This window comes from Pseudopodoces humilis, chromosome 8 (assembly GCF_049639895.1).
Source record: "Pseudopodoces humilis isolate 2021_Gansu_Grassland_sample_001 chromosome 8, ASM4963989v1, whole genome shotgun sequence".
In the NCBI taxonomy this organism is placed as follows: domain Eukaryota; kingdom Metazoa; phylum Chordata; class Aves; order Passeriformes; family Paridae; genus Pseudopodoces; species Pseudopodoces humilis.
The window spans coordinates 19,627,507-19,650,784 of NC_142207.1; the positions used below are offsets into that span (position 1 = coordinate 19,627,507).

General features: G+C 37.2%; 1 protein-coding gene across 1 annotated transcript in view; it reads left to right on the plus strand.

The window, feature by feature from the left end:
- The window catches only part of MYO3B (myosin IIIB), a 199,164-nt gene that overhangs the window by 151,563 nt on the left and 24,323 nt on the right, over positions 1-23,278 (plus strand). The window contains exons 33-34 of the mRNA XM_088058818.1: positions 3,392-3,455; positions 4,337-4,475. Coding sequence (XP_087914944.1) covers positions 3,392-3,455; positions 4,337-4,475 — 203 coding nt within the window. The remainder of the gene's footprint in view (positions 1-3,391; positions 3,456-4,336; positions 4,476-23,278) is intronic.

The following is a 23,278-nucleotide window of genomic DNA, read 5'->3' on the forward strand; positions in this document are numbered from 1 at the left end:
AGCCAGCTTTTATAGCATCGTAGTGCCACCAGCTGTTCCTGCATCAGTATGGGGAGTAAGTATAGAAATTGATCTGGAGGAATTCTCCATGTGTCTGCTTTACTTGCAGTGGCATTGTTGCTGCGCCTGAAAAATGAGTGAGATTCATTTCTCAATGGTCTGCTACAGCTGGAGCTATTGAAACAGCATGCAATGTGAATTAACCTGCATGGGCACTGCTGGATTAACACATAACTACAGTATCCTGTGTATCACTGAGAGCACACATTAAACCCTATTTCAGTCACATGAGCACACATTTATTCAGAAACTGGTTTCATGTGAATTCTCCTGTTTCATATAAAAGCTCTTCTGTCTTTTGCTGTGGTTTCTTTGATTTGATCTGCAGCCTGCCTCTCACTAAAGTGAGGTTCACTCTGTTAGTCAATAACAAAACCTTCCAAGAATTCTTTAGATTAAAAGGAAAAGAACAATAATCACTATGTTGATGTGTTTCTATTCTTCATGGAGAGCTGATTGAAAGGGTCACATCTCTACATTTTAAAACTGTTTTTTTCAGGATATTCAGAAGAATGTCATTGGGTCCTGGTGATTTATTCCCTACACCTTTCCCATACTTTCTCCTTGGGTGATTTCAGTTTCTGTCAAGATCACATTGAAATTTCTTGTATAAGTCATCTTTTGAAAATGAATTTTCATTCTGTTCTGGAAGAAAAGCTAATATAAAGACATTCTAGTTTCCTTTAATAGCTTCACTTTCCTATTTTTAATCATAGCAAACATTAGGATTATTGCTTGTGATGGAAATAGGAAGTCTGCAATCCTTACGGCATGCAGTAGAATCCATGGGCCTGATTCTGATGTCATGTGAGCTTCTAATTACTTTAGCGTTCATAACTTTAGTTACTCAAAAATTTTAAAGGTTTCAGTGGGAATTTGGGCACAATTTTCCAGTGTCATCTGTTTTTTTCCTCCTTCCCACCTCTTTGCAATTTTTCATCTACGTGCACTGGAAGGATTGAATTTGTTCCGTTCTATAAAATACTTGTTTTGCAAAATGAACTGTATTACTTCTAGTAGAATATCTAGTAGTGTTTCTAACATTTTCAAATGCGGTTAAATAATGAAAGTAAAAGTGCCATTATTTGTACTTATAAAGGCCAGAATATCTCCAAAACTAGATATTTTTTCTCCAGTGTAAGATAATCTCCGCTACTAGATTTATGTTGCTATGGTTCAACTGCATTCAGTGCTAAGGATAGTGAGTCTATACAGTATACAGATGTGTAGACAGACCTTAAGAATCAATGTTTCTCTCTTTTTCCAATGTTTCTTGCTAATGGAGTGATTTATAGACAATTGAGTGATTTACAGCCTATATGTGAAGACTGAGGCATATTATAGCTCAGTAGCTGAACAGTCAGCAGCAAATTGTTGAGTTGCCTGACTGAAACCAGGCACATGAACTCAGATCTGCAGTTGATACCATGTTTTCAGAAGTGTTCCCTGCCAGTTTAAGATTGTGGTGGGTTGACCTTAGCTGGTTGCCAGGTGCCCACCAAGCCATTCTGCCATTCCCCATTTTACCAGGACAGGGGAAGAAAAATGCGATGAAAAGCTCATGAGTAACAGCTAGTAATCAATTGCATACTTCTGGTAGCAACAGTAATTCTGTGGAAGGATGGGCGCCCTTGCAGCAAATACAACCCAATACAGGATTTTTTAAGTCAGGAACAAGGCATCACTAGGATCCTAGCAGAGTTGGGGTTAAGATCTTCCAGATTCCAGAGGCTGATTTTTGCTAGCTTAAGCTGTACAGAAGGCAAGTTGCTGATTTTTACCTTTGTGCTTTTAACAATTATACAAGGTTCTGACCATAGCAAAGTTGTGGATTTTTTTAGCAGATGACAGAGATTATTTTCATGCTGCTTATTTAGATCCAGATCCAAACCACCACCAAATCTGAATATTTAAATTTATATGATAATTCAGTCTACTTTTGGCATTGTAGACCATTTGCAACATACTGATCTGACAGCAAATTTTGATTTTGACATACACCACAGTGATATTAGAGGATTATTCATCATTTTTACCTCGTATTTGATTTATTTTCAGAAACACTGGAGAAAAGGGGAGTGCATAATCACAATGCTTGAGGAATTTTTTGGGAAAAGTGGCAAGTTATCTAACCAGTCCCACTAAATAAATTGTTATCTAAGTAATATGTGTACAAGATAGATAGTAATAAAGAATTTTAGGGTATAAGATAACTTTAGATAATATGGCATATGCACATATGCAGTATCAAATACAGTCCTAGGCATATGTTATACTTTCCACTTTAAGAAGTGTACCAGTACTAAATGATAATGCATTTCTAAAATGGATTCCTTCATTTCCTCCAAGGAAAACAGAAGTTTAAATTCAATTTACATTTTAGGGAGAATGCTTTTCTTCTCTTTCTTTGTGTCAAAGAAAAAAATGGGAACTTAAATTTCCCTAATCTGACATGCAAGTCCAAAGTTCCCTCATGAAATTGCAACATTACAGAAAAGGTGGATGCTTACCATGTTTATGAACATCATTCTATTTTGACAATGAAAAGGTCTGTTTTAATCCCAGTTTGAGGACCTTGAGCATACCAAATAATTTCTATGAACCTCATTTTTTTTTAATCCACTAAATGAAATTGGTGGCATCATTTTTTGGTATTGCCTAGCTAAAGATTCTGAAACAAGTTCTGCTTGGGTGGACTTCACTGTTGGAGAAATCCATTGACTTCAAAGGCCTGACAGTGAGGATCACGGCCTGAAGAAGATTTTTATGTTACTTTAATCGGCATTAATGAAGTAGGAGTTGGCCTTTAATATTTTTATGGTGACATAATGTGATGGTAAAATAGTAACAGATATAGAGAAAAGAATCTAAGACATCTTCTTGCTCTGTCTTTAACCCAAATGGCTTTAGGAGAACACATGTGTTTCACTTCTTCTTCATCCATCAAATTTTGAGTGTTTAACTTTGAATTCTGTGAAAACAGCTTTTCACAGACCTGGGAAAAAATATTTCATGTAAAATCTTAGCAAATTAATACATTACTTCAATTTCATTAAATTCTCATAAACTCATTTTACACATCTGCACAGACCCACAAAATTTTAATGGCAAATTCATTGCTCATAACCTGCTGCTGTGTTTAACAGTATACACTTTCTTATAAGAGGAAATGGGACTGGTCTGTTTTTTTTCTGAATTGATTGTACGTGCATATTTAGAAATTGGGGGAGGGGGAAAAGGGAAAATCAACCACAAAAGTGTGTATGCCAGTAAACCTTTTATAATAGTGAAGAAATGACAATATTTAAACTAGATTTTTTTTTTCTTTTAGGCAGCAAACCAGTAACCAGTCTTCTCCCGTGGTGCCTGATTTTCTTGACAAACAAACTAAAAAGGTACTACTAAGTTTATATTCTAAAACAACATCCCATTATAACTTCAAATTTCTGAGTCCACAGTTCTGCAGTGTGTTCGTGGCTGCTTGGCATAGCCATCTGAACATGAAACCGTTAGTGATGTTTTGAAGTCTTTGAGACAAAAGCCTGCTTGCTAAGAACTTTAGTTCTGTAGAGAGACAGGGAGGTACAGTGAATAAGAGAATCAAAAGGCTGGAAATTTGCTGCTGAGAATAAATGCTAGCTGCTCCCTGAGGTGATTTGTCTGTGCACTTCACTTTCTACAGATGTTAGAGACTCTTTTTTAGTAAGGACCTGAGGTTCTTTGGTAGCACTTTGATATCCTGCTCGAATTCAATATGTGAAATGGAGGAGTCGCTCTGTGACTTGGAGCACAGCATAGTCTTTGAAGTCTGATCCAATTTTTGCTGCTTACCATTTGATGTTGAAAGGATGAAATGGAGAAAATGTACAGTTTTTGCCAGTAACTCTGCTGAGCATATGTAAGATTAAAAAAACAAAATCCCTTGGATGATGTACTTAGAAATGTTAAGCAGATTAATACCTTCCTATAGCTTTTTTCTAAAGATACAAATTAACTATGAGAGGAAATCAGCATACAGTGCATGCTATGATTTAACTGCATGAGGAAAGGGGATAAATAAGTTAAATGGAAAAAGTAAACAAATGTTTGTGACATGGGTGCTAAGTCTGTATTGCTGAAATCCACAAGAATCTTGTGTAACTTAAATCTAGCATTAGACATTTCAGAGTCTTTGTAAATAACAAGTTGCTCTCTATGAGATCACAGCTGTAAGTTATCATGAGCAAGTGGAATCAATACATTTCTTATGTGCCTAAACAAGCATTCTTTATTCCAGAATAATTTGGATGAGATTTCTGCTTCTCCATTTATTCTAAAACATTCATTTGAAATGAATGATTCACAATCAATTAGCCAATCCCAGACAGTTGCAGACCATCAGTTGTCAAGTCTCTTGACATCCTGTAAAAAAGAAGGTAAGAAATAGAATAAAATAGCAGAGATATTTTGTTTACTGCTTATAACCTCTATGTTTCCAGCATGTAACTTGCTTTATATATTGATGAGATCCTTTAACAAGCCCTTGAAAGGCAGGAAACATAAAGGGAAAAACTTCTACACATTTTCACTCTGGAAATATGAAAAGCCCCTACGTATCTGTATTACAGAGGCAAAAGCAAAATTATTTTTAAAATACACCTTCTATTTAAAGTGTCATTACTAATCCTAAAATACCCTTTTAATGAAATCAAATTGACCTTCAAGAGCTTCAGCTTTCCTTTGCCTTCCAACCTCAGAAGTTAAAGATGGTAGTGAAACCTCTCATGTTTGGCAGAATGAAAGATGACTAGTTTGTTCACATACACAAAGATTCAGCTGACAACACTGGAACATCTGCAATAATTCTACAATCTGTGCAGTGCATTTTTTTTAGTTTATTTGCTATTGTGTTATTTTTGCCATGTTCAACAAGAGTTCAAAAACTTAAAGGTAAACATTTTGACATTTTTTGAGTTTTACCTGGTTTCTCTTTGGATATTCCAGGAAATCATTACCTGTCAGAATACTTTTCTCCTATCGTTAGTTTTATCATCATCCTGTCTTTACAAATCCATGAATACAGACTTTATTACTAGACTGTAGAATAGCATCCACAATTTAAGATGAAGTAGGTTGATAATGTGATATCTGTAACCAGAGCCAAAATATATATGATAATAAATTAATTTCCAGGTTAATACTGAAAATTAGTTGTTTATTATAACATGCTATTTACATTACTGTTTATTTATTTAATGGCACACCTTTCATCTCGTAAATCTACAAATATTTCTGTTAATAATTAAGCCCTAATTAAGCAATTTATGTGTTTAAATTTTACGGAGTTCAGTAAAACAATTTACAGTGTAAAGGTAAGAAGATAGGTATTTATAGAAAGTTCTGTTACGGGAAATAATGCAAATTCAATGTTTTTCCTCTTTTAAACAGGCATAATGTGCTTTCCATGCTAAAAAGAGAATAGTATTTAAACAGAGCAGACTGAAAAATCCATTATTCCCTCTTCATGCATTTCAGTCCATATGGGTTTTGAATCCATAGTGTGGGACTGCAGGGGAAGTTTGCATTACTATCTTAAATTATTGCATGTTAAACAATAAACCTGTCAAACAAAAATATCTTCATTGCAGCAAATCCTCTTGAGGGAAGCAGTCAGGGCCCAAATCCATCATCTTTACTCTCACTGCATATTGTATGTTACCCTGCAACTGGTCTCCTTGAAATCAAAGACATTGTGTCTGAGGTAAAACAATTAGAGTAAAACTGGCAGAATTATGCCCTTAGCAAACATGATTCAGAGCCATTACCCAGTAATTCAGAGCATCTTCAAAAATGTGAAATAATAGAAGGATAAAATTTCAAGAGGAGATAAATGCAACATTGATCTGAACTATTGAAGATAACACCTATGTTTAAATGAATAATCATGTAAATGCAGAGAAGGAGTTTCCTAGTTACGCATGAAAATATTCAGATAGATGATCATATAAATTACACTTCAATGAATAACTATTAAGGAAGTAAACCTGAAGAATAATAACTTCTTTGGGTGCTTTCAAAAGCATGGCTTGCATTCAGAGATGTATATGCTTTCACCTGGTGCTTAGTCTGTATTCAGCCTTAATGTATGAAGTACATTTTTAAGCAGATAGTATTCTTCACCTACTGTGAAAAGCAAGTGAAATAGGAAATATCTCTTTGGAATAAGAAATCACATATAAAAATATGTGTGCTTTACAATGTAGGGTGATACTACATTAACTTTTATTCACACTAAAAAGCTGCCCACTAGGTGGTCCAAACAATGCAAAGGCTGTTATTTTTCATATGAGAACACTATTCTGCAATGTTAGAGACTGATTTTTAATTCTCTGTAAGTTACATTACGGACAGCACTAGTCTATCAGCTTGGTGGTGCTTGGGCCTAAAATACAGAGGCCAGTGGGGAAGGGAATGTGACAGGTTTCTCTACTGGTCCATGACCCTGTTATGAAGCAGTGTTGGTGTTTGCTTAAGGAGGAAGTCTGTGTGCAGGCTTAAACACAAAAGGAAGGACAGGCTGCTTATTTGTCTTGAGGCCTTAGTAGATGAGGCTCTAGTTCAGTCAAGAGGGGACAGAACACAAAAGGACAAAATGGTTGATACAAGTTTGCATGTTTCTGTATTAATCAAGCAGTCTATTCTCTCAAATTTTGTTAGCTGGCTATCTAATAGCACAGGCTGCCTGTTCTTAATAACAGATTGGCAAAGGAAGAATAGAGAAGGAAATTTCCACAAAAATAATGCAAAGACTATACTCTGTAATTAATACAGAAACAAAAGCCTCTTTTTCACATCGAAAACCTTCTCACTGGGCCAAGAAAGACTGAGCAGTATGGCCAAACTGCACACACAGCTATGGTTGTATAGAGTCACAGGGGCTGGTTTTACACTTCACAGACATTCCCCTGCTCTCTGCCAGAGCACTGGGGCAAAACCAGCCGAGAATTCCCTCCAGTGTCTCTGCTGTGACACAGTGCCTGGGCAGAGAGTCCAGTCATTAGTAACAATTATGCCAGAAGTTAATTATTCTAGTCACAATAAAGTAGTACCGAAGGAATCCAAATAATATGATCTCCAGAGGCCAAGTAGTGGTGTTCCCATAGATGAGATAGATAGTGAGAATGTTTGAAATTATTAATGAAAAGCGAGTGCTCCATAGGGAATTGACCAATGTAACTTTGCTTCAAAGGTAAATGTGACAGATTTTCTGACAGGCAAAGGAAATACCTTTGCAAAAGGAAAGCTAATAGTATCTCTGCATTGACCAAACGATGACATAATTTTTTATGCTTAGCACAGACATTTTGAGCAAGTGAGAGAATACACAAAGAGTCTCTGGCCATGGACGTTCTCTCATGGGAGAACAATGTGACTTATGGATATGTTCCATTTATGCCTCGCACCCCACACTGCAATGCTGAAACTTTGTGAAAGGTAGAGAAATTTGCTAGGATTCTGTGAGATCTGGAAGTATAGTTTTCAGGGTTGTCTATAGCCACAGTCTGAGGCAGTAGATAGTCCATTTCAGTATTCAGCCTTTGATTTTAGATTCTTTAATATTTTTTATTTTCAAAACTAGTGGAAGTTAGGGCTTGGCATGTTTCAAGCTGGAGTCCCATTAGTCACTGACCCATTTTTAATATTTTTCTTGCAATACGTAATTTTTTTAATGTTGATAATTTTTTTTCTCTTCCTTTCTGGTAAAACAGTCATAAAATGGGATTTGGTGAATGTAGCTGCGTTGCGTTTGGAGAAATGTATGAAGTCACTGGGTTTTGTACTGATGGAGGACAAGCAGATAATTAAATACGTGGAGTTACTACTTGATGGGGGAGGAAGGCTGCTGCCCACCTGAGAAACTTGGACAAGTTTTAGTAGGGGCATTGTGAGCATGGGAGATATTACTCTTAAAATGTTACTCTGTGGTTGTCATCACAGAGATGATCTTTACAGGTTCATCACCCTAAACAGGAAATTTAAAATAATCATGACTTCATTAAAAGTTAGGACTTTACTTCAGTTTTAAAGAAGTGATTCAACTTTAATGCTAAGAAGCATGATCATGTTAAAACACCCGAGCCAAAAAGAACAGTGGCTTGGATGTTTGGTCTTTGCTTCAGAGTAGAGTTTTCTCTGCACCAGTCTTTGTTATTGAAAATACTTGAAACTGCCTCAGTCTGAAGTACAGTCTTGATTCAATGTCTTGTGCTTGCAATATAGGGAAGTATGTTATACTACGTGGTAGTTTAACATTGTACTAGAATTTAACTCTGATCTCATTTCATTCCTATTTTTACATCTTTTGAAACAAATTAACAGGTATGGCAAAGCAATAATAAGTAGTGACTTGGAAATGGGGGCACTTTTTATCCTTGGATTCATAGAAATCCAATATCCCAGCATGACTGTGATAGGTATTACAGTGAAGAACAGGCAATATCTCACATAAAGTGTGGTATCAGGACCTAGGTTCCTTGTAACCAAAGATGCCACTTCACTTTGTCTAAGTAGAGAGCAATCAATCCAAGCCATTCAACAGTTTGTGTAACTCAGCTTCCTGTTAGATTTCTTTATAACAAACCTTCCTTTCTAAAGTAAAAACAAAACCACTGCTACATGATGTGGTATGAAATACTGTGTGGACTTTCAACTAGTTGTCACTGGCAGATGGGATTATACTGACACATGAATGCCGTTCATTTCAGAATCCTATCATTCAGGAATTTAAAGGAAAGAATTTTTAATCTATTTAGAATTACTTTTGGTTTTTTAAACAGAAGTTTTGTTTCATCATTTTTAAGCTCACTGCTGAGACTGATCTTACACTGAGAGAATATAAATCATGAAAAACTTGACTGTAGTCAGTAAAATCATAACAGTGAGCAGAATTGGGTCTCTCGGTTATAGAAAATTGATGTGGAAAGTTTTCTACATATCTGGGCTTTAGGGGAGTTTGGAGCAGAATATTTGGTTTTGTTTCAGGTGATGTTTTTGGGTGGATCAGGTTTGAGTTGGTCATTCTTCTGCAAATAAAATAGCATGATCACAGGACAGTTTGACTATTACAAGAAAAAAAAGGCCAAGATAGTGTTAGATATTATGATGTGATTGTGCTGAGCATGCTGTAGCTGTGTGTGAGGCCTGTGAGATCTCCATAGTATTCTCATGCAACATACCACACTGTAACACACAAATCACTCTTAGCCATATTGCAGCAGAAGGCTCCAGCAGAGGAGTTGCTGATGTGGTATGTTGTATAATGAATTTCCAGTGAAAAGATCCTTCTAGTGTTCTGTGGTTTTTGAACTCAAATCTGACTGGGCATATGCAGTAGAAAAAGCAACTTCTTTTTATTTTTTCCTAAAAAAGTATCATTGTATTACTGATCTCATTACAACTGGGATAAATGCTTTGGGCTTAAATGGAAATCATGTTTCCAGATCATTCATTTTATCTTTCAAATGTGTAAGTAAAACTCCTCATAAGAAAATATTTTTTAGGATGTCTCTTGAGAAAATAAGCTGGTAATAGAGCTATGTCACAAAGCAATCATTATTGTTAAGAACTGCCTGGATGGCCGGGCTCAGAGAGTAGTGGAGAATGATACTGCATCCACTTTGTGTCTGGTCACTAGTGGAGCCCTCCAGGGATAAGTGTTTGGTCCAGTCCTGTTTAATATCTTTATTGATGATCTAGAAGAGGGAATGGAGTCTACCATAAGCAGATTTGCAGAGAACACCAAGTTTAGTCAGAGTGTTGGTCTGCTGGAGGGTAGGAAAGCCCTGCAGAGGGACCTGGACAGGCTGGATCAATGGGCCAGACCAAGAGCCTGAGGTTCAGCTTGACCAAGTGCTGGTCACATTGGTGCATTGGCCACAACAGCCCCATGCAGTGCTACAGGCTGGGAGCAGAGTGGCTGGGAAGTGGCCCAGTGGGAAAGGACCTGGCAGTGCTGATTGACAGCAGCTGAACATGAGCCAGCGTGTACTTGGGTGGCCAAGAAGGCCAGTGGCATCCCAGCCTGTATCAGAAACAGTGTGACCAGCAAGACCAGGGCAGTGATTGTTCTGCCTTTACTGGGCACTGGTGATGTCACATCTCAGGTGCTGTGTCCAGTTCTGGGCCCCTCAGTTCAGAAAGGACATTGAGGTGCTGGAGTGTGTCCAGAGAAGGACAATGAAGCTGGTGAAGGGTGTGGAGCACAGGTCCTGTGAAGAGCAGCTGCGGCAGCTGGGGGTGTTTTGCCTGGAGAAGAGGAGGCTCAGGGGAACTTCATTGCTCTCCACAACCTGCTGGAAGGAGGCTGTAGCCAGGTAGGGGGCAGCCTCTTCTCCCAGGTAACCAGTGACAAGAGGATGTCAGCTAGCCGGGTAAGATTCACGTTGAACATCAGGAAGGATTTCTTTACAGCAAGGGTGATTAAACATTGGCATGGACTGCCCAGAGAGGTGGTGGAGGCACCATCCCTGGAGGTGTTTAAGGAAAGACTGGATGTGACATTTAGTGCCATGGTCTAGTTGACAAGGTGGTGTTCAGTCATAGGTTGGACCTGATGATCTCAGAGTTCTTATCCAGCCTAGCTGATTCTGTGATTCTGTTTCTATCGTTATAGGAAAGGATAATTACCTTTCTAGGCTTGCAAGGGCTCATAGTTACACAGATGGATGCTTTTGGTAAGCCTCATATTGTGTATTGCATTGCACATGGTGGGACCTTGCAGGAGCCCCCAGGAGGAGCCATCACCCCCCACCCTGTGGAAACATTGAATTTTCACTTTCTGGAATTGTACAGGAGCCTTTCAACTTCACTAGCCATTAGGGTGAGAAACAGTACCTCATTTTCAGGATTTCAGTTCTTTACCATATAATTCAGTGTTAATTTAGAAAATCTGACTGCAAACGTAAGTGACGTCAGTTGCACTTCTCTTGGTCTTATGGAAATTTTTAGCTGAGACTTGCAGTGACAATGTTTACAGTTTGAACTGATACAGCCATTGATGGTTTCTGTTAAATTGTTTGCTCTGTAATGGCATGATATGCAGCCTGAATATTGCCAAAGTATCAGACCAACAAATCTGAAAAGAAATTGGCCTGTTCATAAATTTTTCTTTACTGCATAGCTTCTTAATTGTTTTTTCCCCTTCAACAGGCAAAGACACAAACAGTGGCAAGTGATAAATACAAGCTTTGATTTGTTAAACACATGTTAGCTCTATGTTTAGCCCTAGGCAGTGAATTTCATTATAGGCTGGTTTACTTCTGGATTGGTTATTGTGATTGCTTCCAATGCAAAAAGATTTGACCTGCAGTCATGACTGATTAGTATCAGAGGTGAGAGATAAAATAAGATGCAAGTAAACTGCACAGATAAATTGCAATAGGGTTCTCCAGAGACAGCTCAGTATTTGTTCTGTGTAAAACAAGTTGAAATTCATCTTGTAATAATTGCATTGCAATAAAAATAGATAGCACAACTCTCTCACTGAAATAAGCAAAAATGTAGTAAGAAATCCAATAACTGTAATGAAGTTGAATAATAAATACATGATAATGCTGCTCCAAAAACCTGTAGGTTTTAATAGGGGTTCAATTTCTCCTCTTAACACTTTGTGTCTGTTGATCCAAGCTGCTGTTAACCAGCTCTTTGTCTTAATTTTCTATCCACAACATACAGGTTTGTTGAACACTTCTTTTTGCTATTTCTTTGTTGGTAGTTAAGTTTTTCATCATGCAGCACTTCGTTGTCCTGTTGTTATTGTTTGAAAATTCTTTTAAGTATTCTCTATCAGCCTTATTTTTGTTATCTTGCCACAGTTACTAGTGCTCTGAATCAGCAGCATATCTCAGATGACTGATGTACTCTGGCGTATAGTGTGGCTCCTAATTATTTACTCTTCTGTTTCTAAAAAAGCCACACTATTTTATCTAAGTAAACTTTGTTACAGTAAGTACAGAGCTTTGAGAGTGCAACAAAGTTAAAATAACTGTAATAATATTTCTATTTTCACATTGGGGTTTTTGGTTTTTTTTGGAAAATTGCAGATTTCTTAAACTTCTTCTCACATCAGAAAACTTTATATAATTTCTTTATTTCTGGGTAATTTTTAAGAAAAAGGCTAAGACACTTAATTGTTTGCTTTTATAGAGCTATGATTTAATCTGCTAGCTGTGTGCTACCAAACAATTGCTCGATATTTTCTGGTATTTAAAAATCTGAATTCTGATGAATTCCCCACAGCTGAATTTTAGAACATCTTTCTAGAAGACATTGTATGCTTTCACAAATTATTTTTATAACTAGTTCTTCATAGATGCTCAGAAGAGATAACATGCTGGTAAAAGCAGTAACATAATTAACATGTTTTTGCAGAATGTTACATGAGGTGTGCGGGATAGTTCAGAAAGTACCATAACAAATTACTTCTTATATATTTTCTATGGGTTTGGATTTTTATCCTCAATTCTAAACTTGAGTTATTACTCTAGTGGATTGTGATTAGCTGCCAAAAATCATATACAGCTCATATACATATAAAAAATCATATACAGTAGAAGCCCAAACCATGGTATATAATTTGCATGGTTGATCAATGCAAATGAAAAAAAAAAATACCGAAACATCTCTGACAAGTAAGGGATAAATACTGAGGACAAAATGTTTGCAACCACATATGTTGTGAAGATCTAAATACTACAAGTTACTCATAGATGCAGTTTGATAAATAGGTGTTCCAATGACTAAATCATGAGCTGGTTCTGAGGCATTTGTGTGGAAAAAAATTGCCTTACAAAAACTGACTTACTCATTAGCTCCACTCATGGCAATGATTGCACTGCTTGGCTGTCCATCATTACTTCTCTCTACTCATTAGGAGTATTTTGTATTTCAGCTCTCTCAAGGATAACCTCAGATGATTCTAATGATGAGTATAGCAATAGCCAATACTAGTGTGTCGCAGTAAATGTGAGCTTGCAGAGCTCCCTTCTGACCCCAGACCAAGATATTCTTTCTTGAGGATCTTCCTTACCTGTGAAGAGAATTACAGGAAGAAGTTGTTGTGCTCAAGTGTTGGCAATACAGCAGAAAAATAATGCCACACCCACCCCTTCCCTGCTTATACCACCTCTCCCCCAAGGGAAGGTCAGAGTACCAAAATCACAGGAAGTATTGTTTCTGCTGGGAGTGGCAAAAAGAGGAGCTGCTTTCCTCTGTGTGGTCAGGCAGGCAACAAGCATATCTTAGTCATAACACATCATGTATAAGAGAAGAGTTTTATGAATTCTAAGATTTCTTTTCCAAAAAATATCTCAGTGCCTGTTCTTTGTCTTTAAGGTTTGTCCTGCCTTGTACGTGTGAAGACATAGGCAATGAACAATGTGAGAAGGCAAGAAACACAACTATACAATTACTAAGTATTGCCTCTTGCTTGTCAGGTTGGTCTGCCCTACCAGGCTGACAGGGAGAATGCAGGCATAACTAACAAGTTGAATAGCAGCAAGAATCGTCTTTAATATGTCCTTCTTCCTCTGACTTACGTTTTGTTGGGAATCAAACATTGATAATGTGTGTGATTGCCTAGTACTAAAATGTTGGAAAGCTGTACCAGCTTTTTGCCTTCAGTTGCAGCTAGTTTTTGTGCTTACAGGCTAGGAAGAACATCTTCAATTCCTTGTCTCTGGCTTTGTGAGTGTATGAGCGTAGTGCTATTCTTGGGACTCCCTGTCCACCAGTGTGCTTATGTTGCCTCCTGCTCACACACAAAAGTTACATTCAAAATAAGGAAAAAAATATTACATTGCTCCAGCCTCTTTTTTGTAGTACTGGCATTTGCAAACACCAAAAATGCCCCGCAGCAAAGTGGTGCAATTGTTTTTTTCTACATTCTTTTAATGCTGTTCTTTACTGCATATTCTTAGTCACGATAAAGAGCATGACTATCAAATGAATAACAGCAAGCTCGTCGGTTTTAAAGGGCGTATTTGAAAAAACAAACAAACAAAAAAAACCCAAACTAAGTTTGCTGCAGCTCTAAAAAAATAAAAAAGAGTTAATTTTAGTAGCTGCATAGATAGGTGTAGTTTTTTCAAAAATTAAGAACAGCTAGGGGCTATAGTTAAAAATTGGTAAAAAAGATATTTGTGTAAAAAAAAATTTTCACCTGTTGAGTTGTTCTCAGAGACAGATGAATATATATGGAGTTCAGGCCTGCATACTGTCTTGCCTAATGTCCCAGAAGAGCACAGGAACAAGATTCCAGTTTGGACTAACCCCTCATATTTTGCTCATCAGACTTTGAGACTAAGTGATATCAATTTCTTTCATCTCTTGTTGTCCATGTGCTTCCAATTAATATTTCATTCATAAGAAACTGATAAATTGGAAGTTCTTAATCTCCTCACAAGGATTTGCCCCTTGCAATGGTATTCAGAACAGCTGTAAGTTCAAGTCTATAGTAGATATCAGTTTTCCGTCTGCTTATCCAGACTCATGCTTTTGTACTTTTTGATCATTGATTTAGGGCCCAAGAAGGGTAAATTCCTCAGTTTCATATCCAAAGGAGCTTAACTGCTTTAGAAAAATGAAATTTTGCATGAGTATATTTAGATACTCTTATTTGTAAACCATAGCCTACTTTAAAATGTTCCCTGGGAAGGACATAGTCATCAGACAGCCACAGGCAGACATGTATCAGGGCATTGCAAATGAAGTGGGATTTTCATTATTGTCTTTCATCGTCATAAGCAACTTAAAACCTAAAACTTTCAAAATCAGAGATTGCCTGCATGGTAGTAGCATGCCACACAAGCTAATCATTGACACATTTTGAAGAAAATCACTGTTAATTCACGGTAAGTATGCACAGTCAGAAAGCTTCTGCCAATTTTCTGCTTAAATTCTGTAACTTGTTTGTGGAATTGTAGTCACTTGTGCTGTGACTTGAAATGGAGAAAAAAAGAAAAGAGGATCCAATCTAATTTTTTTTTTTTTTTTTTAAAGAAATTATAGCAGTAAGGCAGAAAATGCTGACCATGGTAGATTAAACCATGCAGAACTTCACATGTAAGGAAAATGTGGGACAGACATGGACAGACATCATGAAATCAAAACCAACCTAGAAGTGGAATGTGGAGGGAATGTGCCATCAAAGAAGAAAACCTGTGCAGACAGGCATGATAGAGAAAGGAGAAAGAAGGGAAGGAGATGAAAAACAAAAAAATTACTGTTCAATTTCAGTAAGGACAGAAGGGTTGGTAGCCTTTGCAGTGAAATTTCCTGCTGCTTTCTGTAGCATTTCTTTATTCTTATCTAGTTGCTCAAATTTTTCAGGGAAAGTGTAATTCTAGTTTAGAGCATTTGAAAGGAGAATTACAATTGATTCTGTTTTAAAAGGCAAAATCTTTTTTAATGTCAATACTTACCAAACATTTTCCTTTGCAGTGCTGTCCATAGTATTGCATCACTAGTTTGCAACACTTTATATCATTATTTGCAACATAGTTTTTTTTTCTGCTTTGGCAGCTTGTGCCTCTAAAGGGGTAGAGCATTAATTGGTCCAAAATATTTGAAAATAAAGAAGAGACCAGATGAAAAAGGAAATTTTCCTATGTGTAGTAACAATCTCTTCAGTGAACCTTTTTTATTTTCTGTTTATGAACTATGGAAGCTAGCCAAACCAAACAAACAAAAAAAATATAACAGAAGGATTTAAATACCTAACGTCACATCAGCAGAAGAGACAAGGTAAAACACAATACTCCACATAGTACAGTGAGTTACACAATTAATTCAGCCTTATAACAAGATTCCAGAAGTTAACTGACACAAGAAGAATTGAGATTACCCTCACTGGATTTCCAGGACTTATAGTTTTATATTCTGTACTTCACTATCGCATCCATTGCAGCTGTACAACCATGATGTTTTTGTCTTTGCAGACAAGGACTGAATAAATTTTCAGTTTTATTTCCTAATGTTATTTTTAATTCCTCTGTTCGTTCCCAACTCCATATACAGTGTTGGACCTAAGCAAAAGCTTTACATTTTTTAATTTAGTGATGACTAGTGTTGGGCCTAAATTCATTAATCTGTGACTTTATGACCTATGACTAAACATATGACTTTATGACTCTTAACCTATGAGAAGAACTTGAGGGTTCTCACTGATGAAAAGCTTGAAATCAGCCAACAGTGTGTGCTTGCAGCCCAGAAGGCATGGCTCCTTCAAAAGAGGAGTGGCCAGCAGGTCAAAGAAGGGGATTTTCCTCTTCCACTTTACTCTCATGAGGCCCCACCTGGAGTGCTGTGTTCGGCTCTGAGATCCTCAGCCCAAAAAAGACATGGACATGCTGGAGTGAGTCCATAGGTAGCTATAAAACCACCTGGGGCTGGAGTGTCTCTTCTATTAAGACAGTCTGAGAGAGCTGAGGTTATTCATTCTGGAAAAAGAAAGCTTCAGGGAAATCTCATTGCAGCCTTCCAGTACTTTAAGTGGTCTTGTGGAAAAAGGGAGAGAGAAACTTTTTGCATGGGCAGATAGCAATAGGAGAAGGGGGAACCATTTTAAACTAAAATGTAGATTTACGTTTATGTAAATGTAGATGTAGATTAGAAGATGTAGATCAGAAGTTAAGAAGTTCTTTTCTCAGAGTGTGGTGGGGCACTGAACTGCCCAGAGAAGTTTTGGGCGTCCCATCCCTGGAAGTGTTCAAGGTTGACTTACACAGGGCCCTGAGAAATCTGGTTTAATGGGTGACATCCCCGCCCATGGCAGAGGATTGTGACTACGTGCTTTTTAAGATTCTTTCCAGCCCAAGCCTTTCTATGATTCTATGGCTTTCTGCGTCTTATCTACCTTTCCAAATGTAATGGAATGTAATGGAAAGAGTTTTAAATCTAGTTCATACACGTCTAGAGCTTCTTTTGGTATCTTCTTGAGGTCTTATGATTGTGCAGGGTCATCCACAGCAGAGCAAGATGTGCCTTGCTTTCTGGACATTTTTTTAAAGTAACAGTTTTCAGCTCTATTGATAGTTGCTTCTGAGAACCAGAACCAGATTTACTATTTGAGTTGACAATTTAGGATCAATATTCAAGGTCAGCCTTTACCAGTGGGTTATCAAGATTTTTTATTATCCTTATTGCTGAATGAGTAAGTATGTCCCAGACTGGTCGCTAGGTAAAGCCTGTAGCTAGTGAAGAAATAATACAAAAAAAAACTTACCAGGAAAAAAAAAATTAATTTGTGTTCTTGTTTATGCTCTTCATTTTAAAAAAATGAAATAAAATTAGTAGCAGACAACATATATATTCCCTCAATTTTGTCAAATAAATTCTCCAAATAAGAAATCCCAGCAATAGAAAAACCATTGTCAGCCTTTAGATTTGTACCTGCTTTACTGTAGTCAGAAAAAGCTAAACTCAGGAAGTACATATGAGTCTCTTTGTAAGAGAGTTGAGTTTAACTGTAGAGGAGTTACAGTTGTGTCTACTATGTCCTTTGCAAGTCAACTGGAAAATTGCAGGTGCTGGGTTGATGCAGGACAAATGTCTCTCACAACCTCTGAAAAGGTACAGCAGAGGAAGATGTCCCGATATCTGCAAAGGTTGCTCCAGTTCAACATCAGCTGAAAATGGGAAAGACTAGAGGATATGGGAGAAAGATTATTTCTCAAGGACTGCAGCCCTTTATCCTGGTGGCACTTGTTCAGGTTTGTGCTGCCCTGCCTTAGAATGATTCCTATCCCAGGACAAGTAGGAACGAAGAAACAGATCTGGCTCTGCATGCAGTGAGCAGGCCCTCTGTGCTAGGGCTGTTCTTCTCTGAAGAGGCCTCAGGCAACTGTAAATTGGGCCCGTTATGCTCAGCATCATCGTGCATCTTCATGCTACATCATGAGCAAGCATGGCTGCTCTGTAAATCTAGCCCATTGTATCTGGGTTACATTTGTTAAACTAGTGCTTGGGGTTTTGTCTGGCTTTGTTCATACTAATACTGGAACATTGAGTAAGAACAGCAAATCAGAACAAAAAACACAAACGTTTTAAAATATTGCTCCCACAGATTTGAGCCACAAGTGTGTTTTATATAAACATTTTGAATTGTGGCTGGATTTTTGACCAGATTATTTCCCCTGAAGGATCTTTTGAAACAAAAACAAACTGAGCAAAACAAGTTTTGGTGGGATGGACCTGTGCTTGTTTCTGTGTGAGCTGATGACAAAGCTCAGAGCAGCAAGGCAGGAGTGTGCTGGAATCTGGTATACATTGTGTTCTGCATATTCCCAGCTGACTTGCCAGGAGTGATCTAGAACTGAAACAAGAATCCATTTTCACTAGGGCACAGGAAAATAACATTAATCTGAAACAATTTGGCTATTTTAAAACAGCAGACTTGGTTAACACGATATCCTGCCTGTGGCTTCTTTCCATGTGAATGTGTGGCCTGTGAGAGGTCAGGAAGGTGAGCAGTTTTGAGAACTATCCTCTCTCTTGTATGGCCCATTAAAGTAGTTTATATTCTATCACTGTGCCCTCTGTGCTTCAGTGTGGGTGTATAATTTCACAAAGGAGATGACGAAGTGGCTGGCTTTAGCATGAAGCTGTTTCCAATGGAATTCCAAGGTTCTATTTAGGTGAATGTGCCATGCACTATGGGATTGCAGTGAAGGAGGCAGAGGTTTCCACATCCTAGTGATGAAAAAAATTGAAGGTAAGGAATGTTTTGCTTGTAATAGCTGTTTGAATTTATTTTAATGGGGTCACTTTCATGAAATACTGTAAAGTTTCTGTAGATGCTCTGTCATTTAGCAAAGTAAGTCTGCTGCCTGAAACAGAAGGGAAAGTGGAGTCCTAGTGTGCATTGTTGTGCTTAAGTTTCAAGCAAGGTGACTGTATAAAAGTGATACAGATTGTTAATGGTATTGCTTGTCAGACTTTTTATTTAGCTTCAAATTTGAAAGAGCTACTCCTTTATTTCTAAACCTTCACATTTGCATCCCTTTGATATGAAATACTTGTGAATTAACTAGAGAACAGAGCTATGAGTTCAGTAACCAAGAGATCCTTGATTTATAAACATAAAATTTCAGAGGCTTATGTGCAACATCTCCTTGTTCTGCATATAACAAATGCAGCAGTCAGAAGCAGAGGTCCATCATAAAGGTTCCAGTACTTCAGGGTGTGGCAGTGGTTATCCACACATCTTGTTAACCATTATAACAATCAGTGCCTAACTAAGACCATTCAATTTCAAAAAAAGATTGAAATCTGAGTAATCTGTCTGAAATCTAAGTAATTGCCTAGAATTAGATGTTTATAGTACAACTTGAAAAGTAAATGGGCTGAACAGTATAGACAATATAGCATGGCTGTGGACAGACTTTCCTATTTGATGTTTCTTGTTTAAGACTAAAATAATACCTATCTGTGTTGTGCAACAGTAATGAGCAATAATTGTGATTTAAGTACATGAAGCATTTAAACTGCAATAACTAACTGCTGCATTGTCCCCTACAGCATCATTAAGACACTTAAAGGGGAAATTTAAATTACTTCTAAGACATTCTGTTACCTAGTTACTCTAAACACAGGTGGGGATATACTGCTGCTTCAATTACTAATACCTTACTAATGATGCCTTTCCAAGTAATTGTGAGAAATTTTAATTTTTTGTTTTAATTTAGTTGCATAGGAATTTCAAAACAATATTTGTGGTACTTACCAGACTCCTGCAAATTAAAGACTTCTGATGTGCCTTCTTTTTGGTATATGTGTGTGACAATGGCCTGCAGATTTATGTGAAAAGTGTTGTATTTTTAGTGTAGTCTTTTGCAATATAGCATCTGAAAGTAAAAGTCTGCACTGAACTGGCAAATTAGGCTGTATCTGCAGTTAGAAGACTTTGAAACTGTAACTGTATGGCAGATGTATGACAACAAACTTCCTTTCTGGAAAGATGCATCATAGGAAAGAAGTTCTTAAAGCAGTTTGCCAAATGGATTGAGTTGCTCTGGTCAAAAAACCAACTGTATTTCTTTGTGGCTGAGGACTCTTGCCAATTCAGATGATGTCAAGAAACAAATGCATTGGTAATATTTGCTGATATAGACTGTGCCTTAAACTAGACTGTTGTTCAGAGCAAAGGCAAATTTTTTTTTAATTGTATTTTTTTTTTGTAACTCTCATTGCCTTCATTGTTATGGACCTTCTGCTCGGTGTGCACTCAGGGAAGTCGTGGTTTATATGCAACTGTTGTACCATAGGATTAAAGAGCTCAGGCTCAGGTTTTTGTTTGGAATGAACCCTGCCAAGCATCACCTCCTGATTCAATTTAAGGAGGTGATGTGTGCCCTTAGATGCATTTGAATAAGCACCAGTATTTTGTCCTGTAGATTTCTAAAATAACCAAAATAAAAGTGAAGTCCTAAATACATCAGGCTGTCAGGTGTCTGGCCTTTACTCAGAGCTCAGTCAAGACAGTGGAGAAGGTCCTAGTGGATTTTGGATAAGATCAGGAAAAAAAAAAAAACAAAAAAGAAGAGGAACTAAATAGACCCTGCTGTGCCAAATTTCAAAAAAAATGCCTTTTCTGATACTGAGGGGCAATTTTTTTTTTTTTTTGACTGGAACAGTAATTTTCATGTGGTATTTCTCAACAGACACAGACTTTTCAGGGCTGAAAGGTAGGGAATGGATACCTTAAGCAGGCACTGCACACATGCTCTGGGGCATGCAATGTGGTTGCAGCTGCACAGCATCCTCCCTCCAACTCTCAGTCAGAACATGGTAGTACTGAATAAGATTTGGTTTCCACAACTACATTTGCTTAATTTATTCTGAAAACTCTTGGCATACACTTCAGCAGTATAATGTAGGCAGAGAAATTTGACAGGGCTAGCTAAAAATATTAAATATTCTAGGAAGAGCAAATGTAAAATGATTGGATAGTCTTTTGTTTTCAGACTAATACATTCATGAACCATATTCATTCAATACTAGTTCCAAATGCTTCCCATATCATTGGAGATTACATACAATGTGAACAGAAGCCAGTCTCATGTATCTTCTTAGCCCCTTTTTTGTATTGATAAGTCCCATAAGTTTCTCCTTTCTGCTTAACCATAACATTCAGGCGAAAATACATGCAAATGCAGATCTATTTGTCAGCAGTGTGCTATGGTGTTAGAAAAGCAATTAATTAAGATAACAGTATCTTCTTTAAACTAAATAAACCATTGTGTTTTTAATGTCTTACATTAAATGTGAGTTTTTAGAAAAACTATAGTGTTCTTCTAAAGCATTGCATCTGGAATTAGTTCAACCTGTAAAAGCATTCTTCTCCTTTCAGAAATTAAATCCATTGATCCCTTTTAAGTACATGTTCTTTAATGGCCTTTGGCCACTTTTAATGTCAATTTTGGGTACAGCTGAATCTAAACAACTGCAGTTTACGTGGTCATTACATAATTCATCTAGATTGATCAGTTTAATATCTGATTTTTCAAGATTTCCTCACAATTCTGGAATTTTAGCAATGCAGATATTTTCCTTTTGCCCAAGGCAATAATAGATGTGGTGTGCAAACACTGCTTTAAACAGGGTGTCTGTCTGCTGATTTACATATTTTAAAAGTATTAAGATCAAAAGTAATGAGAATTTAATCCATATGGCATGTAAAAGATAAATAGGAATATTAATACTGTATCAAATACTAATTAAAGGAAACACCAGTCCTATTTTTAAAATCTTGCATGCAGATGAAAAAGAAGTCATTGCAAAGTTAAGATCTGATTCTTAAAGAAATTAAGAATTTTTTTCAAGCCCAGATTCTAACTGAGACTGAGTTTGTATGCTAGGCCAAATTCTGTTTGCATAGTACTTCACAGTATCACTGGAGTATTCCTTTCTTTCAAAATAGTGGTTCTAAGACTAAAAACTGCCATCAGCTTTTCTACCAGCTTTTAATATGGAAATTCCCTTTCATTATCCAAGAAGCTGAAATACCAGTGTTTTCTAACTTGCCTAAACGTACATGTCTAGGCTCTAAAATAGCTAATTTTAATCTCTGTTGGATTTTGTCCAAGACTTGTGTGCAGATTATAGCAGCGGGCGAAGAAAATGTCATCTCCTTCTAAGAAAACCTTAGACAAGAGTGGTCAAGATGAGTCATAAGTTTTCCATGTCTTGGGACTAGAGTAAACATCTGCCTTTCACTGTTACAGAATCTGTAGGTGAAAGTACCTCGGGATGTGTGCTCCTGGCAGAGTAGCAAGTACTCAGAATAACTGGCTCTGGTTGCACTAGAGTTAGAAGCTTTAGTGCAGTGCCAACCTAACACTACACACAGACAAATCAGCCATAACTAGACATGTATGTATCATGGAGATACATTTAAGAGCTTCATTATTTCTAAGACTTTAGACCTTCAGTTCTCTATTAAATCTTTGTTATAAATATTAAAATGTAGGATATACTTTTAACAGAGGAGTTAGCTTGCAGTGAAAAGTTCCCTTTGAGTTATGAGAAAAATAAACAGGGAGAGCTTTTAACAAGTTTTGCTGGTACTGCAGTCTCGTAAATGAAAGAATAAACTTTATAATTTGCTGTAGCAGGCTGAAAAAATCTGTGAATAACTGGAGTGATTTTTCTTTGTTTATCTTGAAGATACCTGAGACACAGCTGAGCCTGTCAGAGTGGAGAGAAAAGTGTGAAATGTTGAATCATGCTTGATCATGTGCATTACTCTAATTCTTTCCTGTAGGTCTATGGTTCCTATGTGTTTCTGTATATCTAAAGCAAGTTGTCATCACTATAGAGCAAAGCTTGCCCTCCAGAGGTTGAGAAAATAGGACTGGATCATTGGACTGTTTTCTACTTAAAGGTGGCAGCAATTCTACTGTAGAAGGCAGTAAGACACTGTGCAGATTGTATAAACTTCCAGTGTTGCTGCTGTGTTCCCTTCAGACAGATCAGAGTAGTCAGGACAAAGTTGTTTTGACAGCCGACCAACAAATCACGATTCTTCTGTAACCTTACATCCACTTTGAAAGTGCTACACCATTCTAAAGAAAATGGTACTGCCACACATCAAGCATGTACCTGTTGTTCCATGCATGTATGGAGCAAAGTTTGCCTGGAACTTCCCTCTTAATGCAAGAGGCAATTTGTTGTAGAAGGAAAA